The sequence below is a fragment of the Pogoniulus pusillus genome, chromosome 10 (genome assembly GCF_015220805.1).
Source record: "Pogoniulus pusillus isolate bPogPus1 chromosome 10, bPogPus1.pri, whole genome shotgun sequence".
Taxonomy (NCBI): domain Eukaryota; kingdom Metazoa; phylum Chordata; class Aves; order Piciformes; family Lybiidae; genus Pogoniulus; species Pogoniulus pusillus.
Window position 1 is genome coordinate 7,283,913 of NC_087273.1, and position 19,426 is coordinate 7,303,338.

General features: G+C 52.9%; 1 protein-coding gene across 3 annotated transcripts in view; it reads right to left on the bottom strand.

The window, feature by feature from the left end:
- SLC4A4 (solute carrier family 4 member 4) overlaps nt 1-19,426 on the bottom strand; it is a 227,964-nt gene that overhangs the window by 113,843 nt on the left and 94,695 nt on the right. For all 3 annotated transcript variants that reach the window (XM_064149691.1, XM_064149690.1, XM_064149689.1), the window contains exon 4: nt 14,712-14,891. In XM_064149691.1, the coding sequence (XP_064005761.1) occupies nt 14,712-14,891 (180 nt within the window). The remainder of the gene's footprint in view (nt 1-14,711; nt 14,892-19,426) is intronic.

Sequence of the window (19,426 nt, forward strand, 5' to 3'; positions counted from 1 at the left end):
GACAAGGGCTTGGAGTGATAGGATGAGAATCAATGGCTTTGAGCTGGGAGAGGGGAGATTGAGACTGGAGATGAGGAAGGAAGTACTGGCAGTAAGGGTGGGGAGACACTGGAACAGATTGCCCAGGGTGGCTGTGGATGTCCCCTCCCTGGAGGTGTTCAAGGCCAGGTTGGATGAGGCCTTGAGCAGCCTGGGCTAGTGAGAGGTGTCCCTGCCCATGGCAGGGGGTTAGAACTGGGTAACATTGAAGGTCCCTTCCAACCCAACCCATTCCAGGGTTCTATGTCCAGCCTTTTCCCTGCACCTCCTTGTGATGGACCATTTCAAAGGTCACTCAGTGGGTAAAAGCCATCCAGAAATAAATCCACACAAAGACTCACTCCTGCTGGAGCAGATGTTGTGTGTAGACTCAAAGCTGAGCAGAACAGCCCAGAGCTCTCAGAGGTCATGCAGGAACCATTTCTCTGGGACATGGCTGGCAGAAAGAGGGAATCATTTGCAGTGATTGATGTACCAGGGCTGAGGCACTTCCCATCCTTGCTCATTCACTCGTCAGAGGGATGACACTGAAATCCCAGCACCATTCCATTCCCATTTGCTTTGGGGGTGCCTCTTTGGCTTCCAGTCCTTCAGGTCACAGGTGAAAAGAGTTTGGTTTGGCTTATCAGAGACTCCAAGAGATAAAAAGAGTCAGAAGAGATAAAAGAGATGCACTTCTTGCCTCCTGCTAAGCTGTTGTTTCTTCCAGGCACGAACACCTTCCCACCACAGCACCTGCTCCAACCCAACAGCAACTTCAAAGCATCTTCACCAGCCCTAAAATAACCCTGAGAGAGGGACAAACCCAGGAGTGGGTCCTTGGACAAGCCCCACGGGCAGAGAAGACTCAGCCTGGAAGAGCATTCTCTCCTTCCAAAGCATTTGGAAGGGCACAAGGAAGCTCAGGTTGAATGACTGGTGACAGAAATGTCTTTACTTTAGAGTTCATCTGGAAGCTGGAGCCATGTTCTGCAGGGAGGCAGGAGGACCTCTGCTCTCAGCAGGGTGTTCTGCACACCACTGATGGGCTTTGCTTTTCATTAACACTCCCATCCTGCCATGCCAACCCCATCCAACTAAAACAGGTTTTTGGCCTCAAGATCTCTGCATCCCTCCCTCCACACATTTCATAACCATCTCACTCCCTCACAGCTTCCTTGTGCAATCCCAGCCCTCCACCCTGTGCCAGGCTGAGCTGGAGGAGATAGATGGGGGAGGTGCCAAGAGAAGAAGGGCAAGGGCCCAAGAAGCACCTGGTACTAGGGAGGAGGGAGCAGCGCTGGAGCTCGGCAGGCATCCCCACACCACTCACCACCATCCTGCTAAACCCTCCACTGATCCTCCTCATTAGACTAGCAGCATCTGCCACCATCCAGAGAGCAGCCATCTGTGCACTCATCTCCCAGAGCCACGATCCCAATGGAGGAGGAGGTTAGTAGGTCAGGGGCATAATTCTCTGCATCTCCCAGGATGAAAGATGCTTGGCTCCATGCCACCAGAAGCACTTAGAGAGACCCTCTTTTACCCATCCCTACCTTCTGCCACCTCCCCTGCCAGCTGACCTCAGCTGCAAGTTATGTTTCAGTGCCTCCTGCCTTCTTCCTAGTGCAGCAGATAGAAATTAGAGGCAAATCTACAACAGCTCTGGTGATGGACAAGCAGATCTGGACGAGGGCATTGAATCCAGCATCAGTAAGTTTGCAGATGACACCAAGCTAGGAGCAGGTGTTGATCTGTTGGAAGGTAGGAGAGTCCTGCAGAGGGACCTGGACAGGCTGGATGGGTGGGCAGAGGCCAGTGGGATGGGATTTAACAGGGCCAAGTGCAGGGTTCTGCACTTTGGCCACAATAATCCCAAGAAGCACTACAGGCTGGGGACAGAGTGGCTGAGAGCAGCCAGGAAGAAAGGGACCTGGGGGTACTGATAGAGAGTAGGCTGAAGATGAGCCAGCAGTGTGCCCAGGTGGCCAAGAGAGCCAATGGCATCCTGGCCTGCATCAGGAGCAGTGTGGCCAGTAGGACAAGGGAGGTTATTCTTCCCCTGTACTCAGCACTGCTCAGGCCACACCTTGAGTGCTGTGTCCAGTTCTGGGCTCCTCAATTCAAGAGAGATGTTGAGGTGCTGGAAGGTGTCCAGAGAAGGGCAACAAAGCTGGTGAGGGGCCTGGAGCACAAACCCTATGAGGAGAGGCTGAGGGAGCTGGGCCTGTTTAGCCTGGAGAAGAGGAGGCTCAGGGGTGGTCTTATTACTGTCTACAACTACCTGAAGGGGCATTGTAGCCAGGTGGGGGGTGGCCTCTTCTGCCAGGCAACCAGCAATAGAACAAGGGGACAGAGTCTCAAGCTGTGCCAGGGTAGGTATAGGCTGGATGTTAGGAGGAAGTTCTTCCCAGAGAGAGTGATTGGCATTGGAATGGGCTGCCCAGGGAGGTGGTGGAGGCATCATCCCTGGGGGTCTTCAAGAAAAGCCTGGATGAGGCACTTAGTGCCATGGTCTGGTTGATTGGTTAGGGCTGGGTGCTAGGTTGGACTGGATGAGCTTGGAGGTCTCTTCCAACCTGGTTGATTCTATGATTAGAAAGCCTGGGATAGAGCACCAAATAGAAGGGCTCCAGCTTCAAGAATAACTAGCCCAAAGACCACTCTTTCAGATGGTCCCACCAGAAAGCAGTTCAATGAACCAACAGAAAACACAAAGCAGAGCTTGGAGAAGGAAATCCAGATGTTAGGTTGGACATCAGGAGGAAGCTCTGCACAATGAGGATGGGGAAATGCTGGAACAGGTTGCCCAGGGAACACAATGGACTCATCCCTGGACTCATTCAAGGTGAAACTGAGCAAACTGCTCTAGTTGAAAGTGTCCCTGCTGACTGCAGGGAGCTTGGGCAAGATGACCTCTGAGGGTCCCTTCCAACCTGAAGCTATCAGTGACTGTGCTGCTTGTGTCTGCTTGAGAGGGTTTTGCACAGAGCCTCCATCACAGCTCCCTAAGGACAAAGCTGATTGATCCAATGGTGTCAGCTGCCATAGATCTTCCCAGCTGGCAGCTTTGTTTCCAATGTCCCCTGTAGTGACAGACCCCCCCCCCCCAAACCTGCCTGGTGCTTCCCTTCCACCTCAATTTCCATGCCTAACATCATCAGAACATTCTTCTTGCTGAAAGCCTCTCTGCAACCCAGGCTAAACAGAGGAGAACTTGTGACTTGCCTGAGCAGTTTGTACTCCAGCCTCAACTCCTCCTCAACACTCCTCCTCAGCCTCTGCTTCTCCCAACAGTGACAGCAGAGAACATCTACAGCACAACACTTCACAGACTCACAGAATGCATTGGGTTGGAAGAGACTTCCAAGGTCATCCAGGCCAACCTTTGTGGATTGGATGCCATCGAGTTAGGTGGCAGTGTTGATTTGAATGAGGGTAGAGAGGCTGTGCAGAGGGGCTTGGATAGGCTAGATCAAGGGGATGAGTTTCAAAGAGCCAAGTGCCAGGTCCTGCACTTGGGTCACAACAACCCTGGGCAATGCTACAGGCTTGGGGCAGTGTGGCTGGAGAGCTGCCTGGCAGCAAGGGATCTGGGGGCTGTAACAGACAGGCAGCTGAATATGAGCCCAGAGTGACCAAAAGGCCAATGGCATCCTGGCTTGGATTATAAATGCCATGGCCAGCACGAGCAGGGAGGTGATTGTCCTCTTGGACTCTGCTCTGGTGAGGCCACACCTAGAGTGCTGTGCTCAGTTTTGGGCACTGCAACACAAGAGAGATGTGGAGGTGCTGGAGTGGGTCCACAGGAGGAAAAGGAAGCTGGGGAAGGGCCTGGAGAGTAAATCTCATGAGGAGAGACTGAGGGAGCTGGGGATGGTTAGTGTGAGGAAGAGGAGGCTGAGGGGAGACCTCATTGCTGTCTACAACTGCCTGAAGGGACATTGTAGAGAGACTGCTGCTGAGCTCTGCTCACAGGTAACTGGAGACAGAACAAGGGGGAATGGCCTCAAGCTGAGCCTGGGGAGGTTTGGATTGGACATTAGGAAAAAGTTTTTCATGCAGAGAGTGGTCAGGGACTGGAATGAGCTGCCCCAGGGAGGTGGTGCAGTCACCCACCCTGGATGTGTTTAAGGGTGGTTTGGATGTGGTGCTTGGGGATATGGTTTAAGGTGAATCTTGTTGAGTAGGGTTATGGGTTGGACTTGGTGACCCTGAGGGGCTTTGCCAACCTGCTTGCTTCTGTGATTCTGTGATTTCCACCCTGCTGTAAGGATCTCAGTGACAGTTGTTAGCACCACACTTGCCATCCAGCAGCACCAGCTGCAAAGGGCATCCCTGCTGCACACAGATGCTCTGATGGCCATAGGAGACTTAGGCTGATGGTTGCACTCAAAGATCTGAGGGGTCTTCTCCAACCCAAGCAATTCACAGATCCACAGATTGCATTGGGTTGGAAAGGACTCTTCAAAGGTCATCTTGTCAGCAAGGACACCTCCAACTAGATCAGGCTGCTCAGGGCCATATCACAGAATCAAGGAGGTTGAAAGAGATCTCCAAGCTCAGCCAGCCCAACCTAGCACCCAGCCCTGGCCAATCAACCAGACCATGGCACTAAGTGCCCCAGCCAGGCTTGGCTTCAACACCTCCACCACCTCCCTGGGCAGCCCATTCCAATGCCAATCACTCTCTCTGGGAAGACCTTCCTCCTGACATCCAACCTATGCCTATACAGGGTCTCAACCACATCCTTGGGCAACCTCTTCCAGTATTTCCCCACCCTCCCTGCAGAACTTCCTCCTCATGTCCACCCTAAATCTCCCCTGCTCCAGATTCAAATCACTGCCTCTGTCCTATCACCACAGGCCCTTCTAAGCAGCCCCTCCCCAGCCTTCCTGTAGGTCCTCTTCAGCTATGAAGATGTTACTCTAAAGGTCACCCTGGAGCTTTCTCTTCTCCAGGCTGAACAGTCCAAGTTTTTTCAGCCTGCCTTCACAGTAAAGGTTCTCCAGCCCCCTGATCAGCTGGACTCACTCTAGCAGCTCCATGTCCCTCTCTTGTGTTGGGGGTCCCATAGCTGTTCACAGCACTGCAGGAGAGGTCTCCCCAGAGCAGTGGGGCAGGATTCCCTCTCTCCATCTCTTCTCAAACTGCTTTGGATGCAGCTCAGGCTGCCATTGGCCTTCTGGGCTGCAAGTGCCCATTGCTGGCTCCTGTCCAGCTTCTCACCCACCAGCACCCCCAAGTCCTTCTCTGCAGGGCTGCTCTCATTCTCATCATCCCCAGCCTGGTCTGGTACCTAGAATTGCCCCAACCTAGGCACAGCACCTTGCACTTTGTAGGGTTCCACTCCACACCTACAGAACCCCTCTTCAGAAGCAATGTGACACTGCTGGGGACCACTCTGCCTGTCCATCAGGGACGCTGAGTCCCCCCTGACCCAAGCCAGACCTTCCAGGAGAACATGACTCAGAAACACAAAGGCAGTGTTGCAATAGCTGCCAGGCTCAGTGGACAGCTCTGCTGTGCAAGCTTTGAAGTGCTTCAAGCTCCTGTTGACATGCACACAGGGAGGAACCCAGGAGCTCTGGCATGGCTTCTTTTCCCACACTGCCCAATGGATTGGAGTGGACTTTAATCCCCAAAGGGCAGCTTTACAGCACCAACCATCACCTACACAGCTCAGCCCTTCTCAGCTACAGATGAAATATCTCTGGCTTAAAACCAAACTGCTTCTAAAGGAGTTGGGTTTGGGTTTTTTTCCCCTTTTGTTTGGTTTTTTTTCTCCCCACATGGTAAATTCCTCAGACTTTTCTGTCCCTTAGCAGTTTCACGTGAAGGCAGAGAACAGAATTAGGCACAGAATTAAGGTGGCTTAGGTAATTATAGCAGCACATGCTATCAGTTCAAGACAGCAGATTAGCACAGCAAGCTTCCACTGTAGGTCTTCCCCAGGCTGGGAAGGAACTGGTCTCCTTTTTGCCTTATCCATGAGGAGCTACCACGACAAAGGGGCAAGAGATGCCCCAGAAAAACTCCCCCAGAGGCACTTTTGCTGGTACCTAACTGAAGAAGTTGTAAGCTGAGGCTGAAGAAGCTTTTGGAATCCACCAAGCAGACAGCTCTGCACCCTGTGGCTCTAAAGCCAACATCAAGCTCACACTGAGTTCTTTTCCTCTACATCTAGCACAAGCAATTGTGTCCCCTTTGGCCAAGGGAGACTTGTGATATAAAGACACTGGAATCATCTCCCAGGGGAGCAATGGAGTTCCCTGCAGTGGGTAATTTTAAGGCTTAGCTTGACAGGCCACTAAGCCAGCTCATTTTAACCTAGAAAGGCTGGACCAGATGGTCCTTGGGGTCCCTTCTAACCTGGCACTCTGGGATTCTATGTAACTGCCTGGTAGAGAAACACCAGCAAAGGCCACTCTCAATTAGGCAATCCCAGAGTTAATCAAGGCAGAAGTGATCAGCAATGCAAACATTTTGTACCACTCAGACTCAACCCAAAACAAAGGCATTTTGAGACTGATTGTCCTTGTGAGACCACACCTGCAGCACTGCATCCATTGCTGGGGGCCCCAGCACAAGAGGGGCATGGAATTGTTGGAACAGGTCCAGAGGAGCCCACAAAGGTGATCAGAGGGTTGGGGAATCTCTCCTATGGAGACAGACTGAGAGAGTTTGGGCTGTCCAGCCTAGAGAAGAGGGCTTCAGGAAGACCTTAGAGCAGCCTGCCAGGAGGCTACAGGGGAGATGGGGAGGGAAATCTGACATGGGGTGGGAGTGACAGGATGAGGGCAGTGGCATTGAGCTGGAAGACAAAAGACTGAGACTGGAGATGAGGAAGAAATTCTTGACAGTGAGGGTGGGGAGACACTGGCACAGGTTGCCCAGGGAGGTTGTGGTTGCCCCCTCCCTGGAGGTGTTCAAGGCCAGCTTGGATGAGACCTTGAGCATCCTGGGCTAGTGGGAGGTGTCCCTGCCAATGGGGTTGGCACTGGATGATATTGAAGGTCCCTTACAAGCCAACCCATTCTAGGATTCTGTGATTTCAGAGCCGTGGATTTTGGTGCATCCAGCCAAGGATGCACAAACATGGACCAGCTCTGAGGACTGCAGAACAAAGGCAAACCAAGAGCACCAGGCAGGTCAGCACCATTCTGGGCTGCAAGCCCAATTTCAGCCATGGATATTTACCTCTAAAAGGTGAATGTTTTGCGTGAGGAAGTGCAAAGTGCTTTAACCAAACCAAGGTGTTGAGGAGAAGCCTTTGTGTGTTCAGCATCAAGCTGAACAAGAGAAAAGCCAAGACTCAGGCAAGAGGTGCTGCAAAGAAAGCAATTTTCTTAATTAGCTGCCTGAGAAGAAGCCTCTACTCATGCCAAGGAGAAGAAGAAAGCCTTTGCCCAGGGTGGCAGTTTACATCTAGGCTCAGCCTTGGATTGTGATCAGCCTCCGTCCTATCTGAGCACTTCCAGGGGAGCTGGGAGCCTTTTGAGGTAGAATGGAGCCACAGGAATGACAGAAATACCATCCAGAACATCTGCCAAGCAGAGCTGGAGCAAACCAGTGGCTGGCCTTCTCTAGGTGAGCCTGCCTTGGCAGAGGGGTTGGCCTGGGTGATCTCCAGAGGTCCCTTTCCTGCTACCCTGTGATTCTGTGAAAGGAAGCTGGGTTTGGTGCTGCTTGAAGCACCTTCTTCTGCCTCTCCTCTCACTCCCATGCCCACAAGAAGTCCCACCAGCTGTGTCTCCAGGTAATCTCTCCCGACATCACCTACCCCCATCTTCCCTCTGGACTTTGAGGTCACAGCCTCCTCCTTGAATCCACAATATCCTCCCTAGCACAGCTCCAGGTTTATATTCTCTGCAGTGAAAGGCAGGAGAGCTCTCTGAGCCCACAAAACAAGGCAACCTGTCAGGGATTAAAGGGGTCCTAACCAGAGGTGCCTGACCCACCAGGAGAAGGTCCCTAACCAAGTAGTGAGAGCCAGGACACAGCCACCTCTACCCTGGGCAGTAGATGTCCAGCCCAGGTTATGAGCAGCCTCTCCCTGCATTATGCAACCTCTGCACTGCAGGCTGAGAGCAGACACTGCTGACCTCCTCACCTGCACCTTCCCACAGCCTGCCTGCCCCTGAGCAGCTTCCCAGGCCCTCTCCCAGTTACTCAGCCCAAGAGCTGCTCCAGCAGGCCCCCAGCCAGGCAGAAGGCATGTCTGCACCCCGAGCACTAATTACTGCTGCTGGCTCGGCCTCTGCAGCTGCATTACCTGGGACTGAACATGCTACCTGCAGCAGCAGAGACCAGAGGGGCAGAGCAAAGCAAGCTCCAACTGCCTCACAGAAGCACAGATGTGTTTGGGTTGGGAAAGACCTCTAAGATCATTCAGTCCAACCATCAACCCAGCACCACCATGGCCCCAAGTGCCACGGCCACACATTTCTTGAGCACCTCCAGGGATGGGGACTCCACCACTTCCCTGGACAGCCTCTTCCAACCCCTGACCATTCTTGCAGCAAAGAAATTGTTCCTCATCTCCAACTTAACCCTTCCCTGGCACAATTTCAGGCCATTGCCTCTCCTTCTATCATCTGAGATTAGGGAGAAGAGCCCAACCCCACCTCACTGCAAGCTCCTTTCAGGGAACAGTAGAGAGCAATGAGATCTCCTCCACCTTGGATGTCCACTAGCCTGCTGTGCAGCTCTTGAAGCCCAAGTGAGTCTTCAAATGGCTTGGGGCTGTTCAGCCTGAAGAAAAGGAGAGAGACCTCAGAGCAGCCTTACTGTACCTGAAGAGGGCTACAGGAGAGCTGGGGAAGGACTTTTCACACAGGCTTGGGAGTGACAGGATGAGATGCAACAGCTCTGAGCTTGAGGAGGAGAGACTGAGGCTGGAGATGAATAAGAAGTTCTTTATAGTGAGGGTGGTGAGACACTGGAACAGGTTGCTCAGGGAAGTTGTGGATGCTCCCTCCCTGGAAGTGTTCAAGGCCAGGCTGGATAAAGCCTTGAGCAACCTGGGCTGGTGGGAGGTGTCCCTGCCCACGGCAGGGGGCTGGAACTGGATGGATGTGTTCCTGTGTGAACTGCCCTAGAGCATCCTGCCTTGGCAGGGGGTTGGCCTCAATGATCTCTGGAGATCCTTTCCAACCTCTATCAAGTTCTGTGATTCTGTGACCCCTAAGATGATCCCTTCCAACCCAAGCCATTCCATGACTCTGTGCAGTGACCTCCCTGTATAAAGCAGCCCTATAAAAAATGAGGCTTTGGAGCCATCCTACCTGGGACTGTTTTTCAAGGCTCCTGCCAGGTCTCTGCTGTGGCTCTGCCTGTGGTGAGCTGAAGCTAAAAAGCTTTTTGGAAACTCCCACTCCATCTCTTGAAGAGCCAGGAAAGAAATTGGATTGCTGAAAAATCCCAACCCCACCAACAGAAAGAAGGCTTTTGGCACACCCCTGACTGTGCTGCATCTGCTCTGCTAAGTAGCTGCAGGGATGTCAGTCCTGGAGCTGGCTCCTGCTATTTATAGCTGCTGGCTTAATGAACTTTCAGGGTAGACACCAAGCTTGAGCCTTCCTAAATTGATGTTTCAACACCCTCTACTGTATTAATTCAATCCCATTATGGATGGGCTGTCCCACAGATGGGCTGGCAACCTCCACTCCTCACTGGAAACCAGCTGGGACACAGGACCTTTTCCTGATCCAAGCTGAGAGGCTTGGTTTGGGTTGGAAAGGACCTTAGAAATCCAACTTCCCTGCCATGGGGGCAAGGACACTTCTCAACTAGGTTTGGCTGCTCTAGGCCTCAACCAACCTGGCTTTGAACACCTCTGGGACCTCCAACAAGACCAGGGTTCCTCAAGATGCCACTGAGATGCTTGAGCATGTCCAGAGAAGGGCCATGAAGCTGGTGAGAGGCCTTGAGCACAGCCCTATGAGGAGAGGCTGAGGGAGCTGGGATTGGTTAGCCTGGAGAAGAGGAGGCTCAGGGGTGACCTTATTGCTGTCTACAACTACCTGAGGGGAGGTTGTGGCCAGGAGGAGGTTGCTCTCTTCTCTCAGGTGGCCAGCACCAGAACAAGAGGACACAGCCTCAGGCTGTGCCAGGGGAAATTTAGGCTGGAGGTGAGGAGAAAGTTCTTCACTGAGAGAGTCATTGGACACTGGAATGGGCTGCCCGGGGAGGTGGTGGAGTCGCCGTCCCTGGAGCTGTTCAAGGCAGGATTGGACGTGGCACTTGGTGCCATGGTCTGGCCTTGAGCTCTGTGGTAAAGGGTTGGACTTGATGATCTATGAGGTCTCTTCCAACCTTGGTGATACTGTGATACCTTGAATGTCTCCACCACATCTCTGGGCAAGCTGTTCCAGTGCTCACTACCCTCACTGTGAAGAGCTTCCTCCTGATATGGTCTCAACAGCACCTCTGTTTCATCCCCTCCTTTAACAGCCATGCCCTCGGCATGGTGCCCACAGCCCAGCCCTCCTGAGGTTGTCTCTGAGGAGCACTTGCACTGATGGAGCTTTTCAGTGGTGAGCAAGGGCCCTGTGGCTGCAGGCAGAGCTCCTGTGGCCAGCAGCAGAGCCCCTGCAGCAGGAGGGCAGTGCCCACGCCGAGCGTTACGCAAAGGTCATTAAGCCAGCAGCCCTTAATCCTGGGAACTGTCACAGCCTCACTCTGCTATTCTTGGGTCCCCTCAGGAGAAAGGCTCTGAGCTGCTCAGCATTTCCTCTTCCCTTGCTGCCCACATGTCATCTTCTCCTCCTGTGACTCCAGGCCCCTGCCCAGCAGCTCCGGCTCCCCTAGCACCACCCAGCCCTTGCAGCCACCAACCCTCTGCTCTGCCCTGGTGAGACCTCAGCTTGAGTGCTGCCTTCAGGTTTGGGCTCCTCAGTTGAAGAGGGACAGGGATCTGCTGGAGAGGGTCCAGTAGAGGGCTATGAGGATGATGAGGGGACTGGAGCACTGCCTGCTGAGGAGAGGCTGAGGGACCTGGGGCTGCTAGTCTGGAGAAGACTGAGAGGGGATTTAATGTCTATAAACATCTGAGGGCTGCCAGGAGCTGGGGGACAGGCTCTGCTCACTGCTCCCTGGGATAGGACAAGGAGCAATGGGTGTAAGCTGCAGCACAGGAGGCTCCACCTCAACACAAGGGGGAACTTCTTGACTATAAGGGTCACAGAGCACTGGAACAGGCTCCCCAGGGAGGTTGTGGAGTCTCCTTCCCTGGAGACTCTCAGAGCTTGTCTGGATGTGGTCCTCTGTGACCCATGCTAGATTGTGTGGTCCTGCTCTGGCAGGGGGGTTGGACTCGATGGTCTCCTTGGAACCCTTCCAACCCCTAACACCCTGTGAGCCTGTGAGCCCCAGCTCCCTGCTCGTCTCCACGCTTTGCTTTTCACTTCTTGCTCAGTTTCTGGTGTGTTTTTTCCCCCCTCCAAAGAAGGAAAGCAATATCCAGAACTCTCCTTCCTGGCCACAATGCAGTCCCTGGCTAACTGGCACCTGTACTCCACAGGGAACAGCACTGCTCTGTCCCATCCCACTAAGCCACACAGACAGCTCAGCTCCTGACACCTCATGCTCTCTGCTGACAGTGGTCTCCACTGCCTGGCATGTTCCTCATGGCAGCTTTCTCCCAGCTCCATTCAAATTGCCCTTCAAGGTTCCCCAGCTCTTTGGTTCTGACACTGTTGCTCTTTTGGAACTCCAGACCCACACTCCCCTACCCTTTGTGCTTTACAGATCAACTACAAGATTCATAGGTCCACAGAATGGGTTAGGTTGGAAGGGCTCTTGATCATCCAGTTCCAACCCTCCTGCCATAGGCAGGGACACCTCCCACTAGCCCAGGTCACTCAAGGCCTCATCCAACCTGGCCTTGCACCCCTCTAGGCAGGAGGCATCCACAACCTCCCTGGGCAATTTGTTCCAGTGTCTCCCAACCCTCACTGACAATAATTTCTTCCTCATCTCCAGTTTCAATCTCCTCTCTTCCAGCTCCAAGCCATTGCCCCTGGCACTGCCACCCCAAGCCCTTGTCAAAAGTCCCTCCTCAGCTCTCCTGTAGCCTCTTTAGGTACTGGAAGATCACTTTGAGGTCTCCCTGGAGTCTTCTTTTCTTCAGGCTGAACTGCCCCAACTCATTTGAAGACTCACTTGGGCTTCAAGTACTGCATAGCAGGCTGGTGGACCACCCAAGGTAGTGGAGACCACCCCTTCAGGTACTGGAAGGCTGTAAGATCTCCCCAAAAATGGAACCAAAGAGCCACTTAGGAATGATGGAGAAGGTCAAAAGCAAGCAGCAGAAATTTCTGACACTACTACACAGGCAGAGCTGGGGAAGGAAAGTTTGTTAAGGGTAGGAAACAACCAATTCAGGTCAGCTCTGAAGACAAGAGCTTCAGAAGGGGGAAAAAAGAAACCAAACCAAACACCCTGTGGCTATGAGGTGACATAGAACTCAAAGTTTGGAAACTGAAGACAGCAACCTGAACTGGTCCTATCCTTTACAGAGCTCTAAATTAACTGTGGCAGCTTGTAAAAGGATCTGGCCACCAGCACAGGGCAGCAAGTCCCTGCCCAGAGCTCTGGCAAAGGATCCAGACACCTGAGACAGGGAACAATGCAGGCAAAGCTACACATGGAGAAGGATTAGGGCAGGAGAGACCTGAAGCACTGGGTGGGAGTGAGGTGAGTGTGATCCAAAAGCACACAGTGCAAAGAGGCTGGGGGGAGGGGGGAAGGGAGGAAAAGGCCATGGGAAAATGCTGAGAGAGATGAAAAGGTTGCACATTTTTACAGGCTGAGCAGCCAAAAATGTACTGAGCCTGGAGAAATGAGAGGGGAAAAAATGCCATTGACCTCCCCAACTCAAACAGTACAAACCAGACCCAAGGCTGAACAAAAGGAAAGGTAGAAAATCAACACCTGATGGAAGAAAAAAGGGGTTTCAAGCATGGGAGCTGCTCTTCTAGGATATCAGTTCACACAGAAGCCAAAAAGGGATTTCTGCACACCAAAGGAAAACAGAGAGGGAAGGATGAAAATTAAAGCTATCTAGAGATCCTGAAGGCAGGCAGTGATGTTTTGTGGTGGAGAACCAGCTCCTGGTTTCTGAGTATGCCAAGAAACCTTCCCTGGGACAAGCAGGGAACTACAGCAAGCAAATGGTCTCCCCTCACTGGAGGTGGTCAAGGGCAGGTTGGATCAGGCCTTGAGCAACCAAGTCTAGTTGAGAGATGTCCCTGTCCATGGCAAGGGGGTTAGGAGTAGATGATTCACAGATTGCACTGGGTTGGAAGGGACCCTCAAAGGTCTTCTTGTCCAACACCCCTGCAGTAAGCATGGACACCTCCAACTGGATCGAGCTGCCCAGGGCCACAAGAGACTGATGTGAGTGATGATCTCTTAGGTGCCTCCCAACCTCAGCCTCTCTGTGATGAGTCTCTAACTTTGTGAGGGGTCCTCCCTTCCAGTTGCTGCTCTCTGAATCACAGAATAGTTTATGTTGGAAAGGACCTCAAAGCTCATCCAGTTCCAACCCCCTGCCATAGGCAGGGACACCTCCCACTAGAACAGGTTGCTTAAGGTCTCATCCAACCTGGCCTTGAGCATCTCCAGGAAGGGAGCAGCCACAGCCTCCCTGAGCAACCTGTGCCAGTGTCTCACCACCCTCACGGTCAAGAACTTCTTCCTAACATCTACTTTGAATCTCTCCTCTGCCAGTTTAAACCCATTACCATCTTGTCATTACAAGACCTTGTCAATAGTCCCTCCCCAGCCTTCTTACAGGCCCCCTTAAGATACTGGAAGGCCACTACAAGGTCTCCTCTAAGACTTCTCCAGGCTGAAGAATCATCTGCACCACCAAGAACAACAGGTTCTGGGCTACAGACATGACCTGATCTCATGCTGCTGTCTACAGACACCTCCACAGCTACTCAAATACACAACAATGCTACCTATGATCCTTTTTTTGCTTGCCTGCAGCATGTAAACTTGGTTAATTACCGAAGGCTTATTAGCACCATGAGTCACCAACAGGGCCAGGCTCATGCCCAGGTAGGACCACTTCAGAGAATCACACAATCACAGAATGGGTTGGAAGGGACCTCCAAAGGTCATCCAGTCCAACCCCCTTTGCAGTCAGCAGGGACATCCTCCACAAGAGCAGGTTGCCCAGAGCCTTGTCCAGTCTCACCTTGAATATCTCCAAGGATGGAGCCCCAACCACCTCCCCAGGCAACCTGTCCCAGCACTCCACCAACTTGCAACACTTCACTGTGGTGCTTCTCACCAACTTGCTCCCAAGAGACTGTTTCTAGCTGAAACCTCAAGGTAGCTGAATCTTGGAGAGGCAGAGCTGAAGCTGCAACAGATCTGTCCAGGCCCCTACTCATCTCCCTCACTATCTCTTTACACACAGTGTCAAATTGCTTTGCAAAACTTGGCCCGTTCCTGGCTGGCATTGGCTGGGGAGCAACCTCAGGTGACAGGCAGGGATGAAATGTCTGCCCCAGCCTCTGCCTTTTCCAAGCCCCAGCAGCCACCTGACAGCACCTGGTGAAGGCCACTCCGACCCTGCAACCTGAGATGCCTGTTTGCACGGATCCAGTTTCCTCCTCCTCCTCCATGAGCAGATCACCAGGCAGCAGAAGCATAGTAGTGAAGGAGCCAGTACTCACTGAGTGGCTTGAGGATGCTGCTGCTGGTCTCATCAGCGTTTTCCACATCTGATTTGTCTGAGTAGTTCTCAGAGATTTTCTCCTTTTCCTTCTTTTCTTTGTGCCCAGGTCTTCTCCTGTGACGCCTCCTCCTCCTGTAGCTCTTGGGCACGTGGACCCCGATGTAAATCGTGTGGTGACCTAGGGAAAGGCAAGCACAGGGAAGGTTAACTTCTGGCAGAATGATTTTGTCCTTCTGAGTCACCAAAAACCTGAAAGGAAACCCACGGGAGGTCTCCATGCTCCTAGTGGCAGAGCTCTTCAGGAGCATTCCGTGTGCTGGGATGATGTTTGCAGCTCGCTGTTGAAAGCCTCTCTGTCTGCAGCCTACTGCAAGTGTGCAAGGACATCTCCCTGGGCAAGGTGTCACAGCTGAGGAGAGGCTGCACAGCCTCCTTCTCTACAGACCTTCAAAATCCACTTAAGCATCAAACCCTGGAATGGCTCAGGCTGGAAGGGGCCTCAGAGATCTTCTACTCCAAGCTCCCCGCCATAGGCAGGGACATCTCTTAACTAGACTCAGCTGCTCAAGGTCTCATCCAACCTGGCCTTGAAAACAACCAGGGAATAGGCAGCCACAGCCTCCCTGGGCAGCCTGTTCCAGAGCCTCACCACCCTCACACTGAAGAATTTCATCACAGTATCATCAGGGTTGGAAGAGACCTCACAGATCATCAAGTCCAACCCTTCCTCACATCCACTCCAACCCTGCTCTCCCTCAGCTTCAAACCATTCCCCTTGTCCTGTCTCTAGACACCCTCAGGAGAAGTCTCTCTGCAGCCTTCCTGTAGGATCCCTTCAGCTACTGGCAGGCAGCTCTAAGGTCCCCCCAGAGTCTTCTCCTCTCCAGGCTGAACACCCCCAGCTCCCTCAGCCTGTCCTCATGGCAACCCTTGGATCATCTTTGTGGCCTCCTCTGTTCTCACTCCAGCAGCTCTGTGTTCTAATGCTGGTGACACCAGAACTGGAGGCAGGATTGGAGGTGAGGCCTCAGGAGAGCAGAGCCAAGGGGCACAGTTTGCCCATGTAACTTGCTCTGGGTCACCCTGCTGCAGCAGAGGGTTGGACTGGATGATCTCCAGAGGTCTATTCCAACCCTGCCATTCTATGATGATTCATTTCTGCAGGGGTTTCACCAAATGCATTGGCTGGAGTTAACAGCTACCTTGTGCAAACTGATCCAGCTTAATGGAAGGGCTTAGAGCAACAAAACTTACATCACTTGGCCATGGGATCTGTTGTGTAACAAGCATCAAAGCCCCAGCAGGGCGTTACAGTGACACTACAGCTCAGCAAGGACCACTCACAGGAATCAGCTTCCAAGGACCTGGCACTTAACAACAATTCACCACTAAAAAAGTGACAAATTCCACAGGCTGACTGCAAACACACAGAAGCACAGAGTGGTAGAGGTTGGAAGGGACCTCCAAAGATCATCCAGTCCAACCCCCCCTGCCAGAGCAGGATCACCCAGAGCAGGTCACACAGGAACACAGCCAGGTGGGTTTGGAGTGTCTCCAGAGAAGGAGACTCCACAACCTCTCTGGGCAGCCTGCTCCAGGACTCAGCACCCTCACAGTGAAGAAGTTTTCCCTTCTGTTTCTGTGGCACCTCCTCTGCTCCAGCTGGTACCCACTGCCCCTTGTCCTGTCACTGGGCATCCCTGAGCAGAGCCTGGCTCTGTCCTCCTGACACTGCCCTGCACATCTTTATCAGCACAAATGAGGCAACCCTCAGGCTCCTCTGCTCCAAGACAGAGAGACAGCTCCTTTGCACAGAGACTTCCACTTTAAACTGAACACTGCAAGCAGGTTGTCCAAGTCTTCTTTCTGACCACTTGGATCAAAATGTTTTATTTTCAGAGCCTTCTGCACGTCTACCAACTTGGGCTAAACGTCTTCCCTTGAATCCAGGGTTCAGTTTTGGGTCTCTCACCCCAAGAAGGACATTGAGGGTCTGGAAGGGCAACAGAGCTAGGTAAGGGTCTGGAGAACAGGGCTGGGGAGGAGCAGCTGAGGGAGCTGGGGTGGTTTAGCCTGGAGGAGAGGAGGCTGAGGGGAGAGCTCAGTGCTCTCTACAGCTCCCTGAGAGGAGGCTGCAGTGAGGCAGGCACTGGGCTCTTCTGCCTAGTCTCAGGTGATAGGAGAGGAACTGGCCTGAAACTGTGCCAGGGGAGGGTTAGGTTGGAGAGGAGGAAAAAAATTCCTTGCTGCCAGAGTGGTCAGGGATTGGAAGAGGCTGCCCAGGGAGGTGGTGGAGTCCCCATGCCTGGAGGGGTTCAAGAAATGTGTGGCCATGGCACCTGGGGCCATGGTTTGATGGCCATGGTGATCTCAGGTTGGTGGTTGGGTTGATGATCCTAGAGGGCTTTTCCAGCCCAAACCATTCTGTGATTCCATGACCACATGGGAGGGGCTGGGCAGAGTCATCTCATGGGTGTGAGCAGCCCCCTGAAGCGAGGTGCCTGCAGCCTGTGCCTGTGTGCCTGGCAGGTTGGCTTGGTCAGGATGGAGAGCTTGTGCCTGCTGCTCTGCCAGCCCCAGCACCTGCAACCCCTTCAGGCCCAGGTAGAGCTGAGGGCAGCAGGCATGTGAGGTGTGGCCTTTGTTCTTATTTCTTGAGCTGATTTGAACCTAAGCAGGGCTTACTAAAAGTAGCACTAAGCAAGCCCCAAAGTATCTCCCCCTTTACAATGGATCATCCCTGCGATTTGGTTGTCCTTCTGGGCCATCAGCTTTGTATGCCACTTCCATTTCCTTGGATTCTCACACCAAAGCAGAGCTACCTTCCTGCTGCCACCAAACCTGCAGGAGCCTGCCTGGAATCCCAACACCATCACCTTGGCCCTGAAGCTGTGCTGTCTTCTGCTGGCAAAGCACCTGCTGGGCTGCATCTCACACTGAAGGACTTCTTCCTAAGCTTCAGTCTAACTGCTCTCCCTCAGCTGAGCTGCCCTACTCCTCTGAGCTGGTGAGTGCTCCTTGGGAGGGCAGTGCCTACATGGCCCTTGATAGTATCATCAGTTGCTGCTGGGCCCTGCCAGCAGGCCAGGAGTAGATCCAACCTAAACCATTCCACGGCATTGGAATAGATCACACAGAGAGGTGCTGGAGTCTCCATGCCTGGAGCCATTCAAGAAACACGTGGCCATGGCACTTTGGGACATGGTTTGATGGCCACAGTGGTGCTGGGTTGAGGGTTGAACTGGATATGCTCAGAGGTCTTTTCCCCCTCCAAGAGCTGCACGCTAAAGGTGCGGTGTGCGTCACGCTGCCTTTCTCAGGCATCCCCACTTGCAGGCAGCGGTTCTCATGGGAAAGGCTCTGCCACCCTGGTGAGGAGGAAGTGTCTCAGCAAGCCAGGGCATTCAGAGTACGTGTCAATTGTTTCCTTCTTGGGAAGGCAGCCTAGAAGTTTATCTCAGCCTCTGCAGCAATACAAACAGATGCCAAGCACTTGGACTAGGAAAAGGTCTCGCTTGGCTTCCCCGAACAGGGCTGGGGAGCAGAAAGGGGGAGGGAAAAAAAAGCAGTATTAAGTAAGTCTGTCCCTGGCAGATGAGGGAAAAGCAGCTAAGTGGTGCAGATGTTTGCCTGCCTGCACACAACTTCGTGTCATGTTACCCAAATGTGTCCTGTGCACACGTGGTGGAGAGATTAGAGAGATTGTCCGGTTCTGCTGGCAGCATATGAGAGCATTAAGGTTCCAGGCTTACCAGGATGTGTTGCAGTCACCAAGCTGGCCACAGAATTAGAGTGGTTCAGAGGAGAACCTTGTGTGAACGCAGAGCAGACACTGCAGACACCCCAGCCTTTTGCACCTGCCTTTGGGATGTGATCCTGGCTGGATGAATCCCTTGGGAACAGCTGCCGCTGCCCTGTCGCTCCTGGGGCAGTCCTACCCTGTAGCTCCTGCTTGTGATTGGAGAAGAGTCCCCTCCTCTGCCCTTGGACAGTCATCTGCCACCTGAGAGCAGATGTTCCCAGCTGCTGGAACAGCTTCCCTGCTTCCTTTGACACTCCAGAGCTAATTCACCTCTTCAGGAGTGGGTCTGGTGGGCTCCTTGCAGATGTGATGTTAGAGGTCCCTTCTAACAGCAATGATTCTATGTCCAAGGCCTTGAGCAACCTGGGCTTGTAGGAGGTGTCCCTGCCCATGGCAAGGGGATTGGAATTGGATGATCTTGAAGGTCCATTCCAACCCAACCCATTCTATAAGCCTATGTCTCCAGCTCTGTGGCTCTGCCCATCTGCTCTGAAGTGGGAGCCATTTCTCCTGGCGCTGGCACACTGGGCTGGAGGCACCAGAGACACCTCCCTTTGCTTCTCTCACTGATTTTGGACCTTGCTTGACACTGGGTTTCACTTTTTTTGTTTTCCTTGCTCCCTGAGATGGCAGATTAATGCCTGGTGCTGTACTGGGCAGCTGTTGGCAGCAGGAGATGCTCCAATGTGAACTTCTGATAGCTCAGCCTTGATAATGCTGGCCACAAAGTAATTAACTTGACTCAGGGAGGCTTCCCCTCACCCTTTTTGTTGACCTTTGAAAACTCAGATATCAGAAGCCTTTCCCAGATGCTTTGGGATACTTCAGTAACTCCACAACAGCATGCCCACATCAGGAGGGCTGGAACTAGATCATAGTATCATAGTAGTATCATCAGGGATGATCCTGAA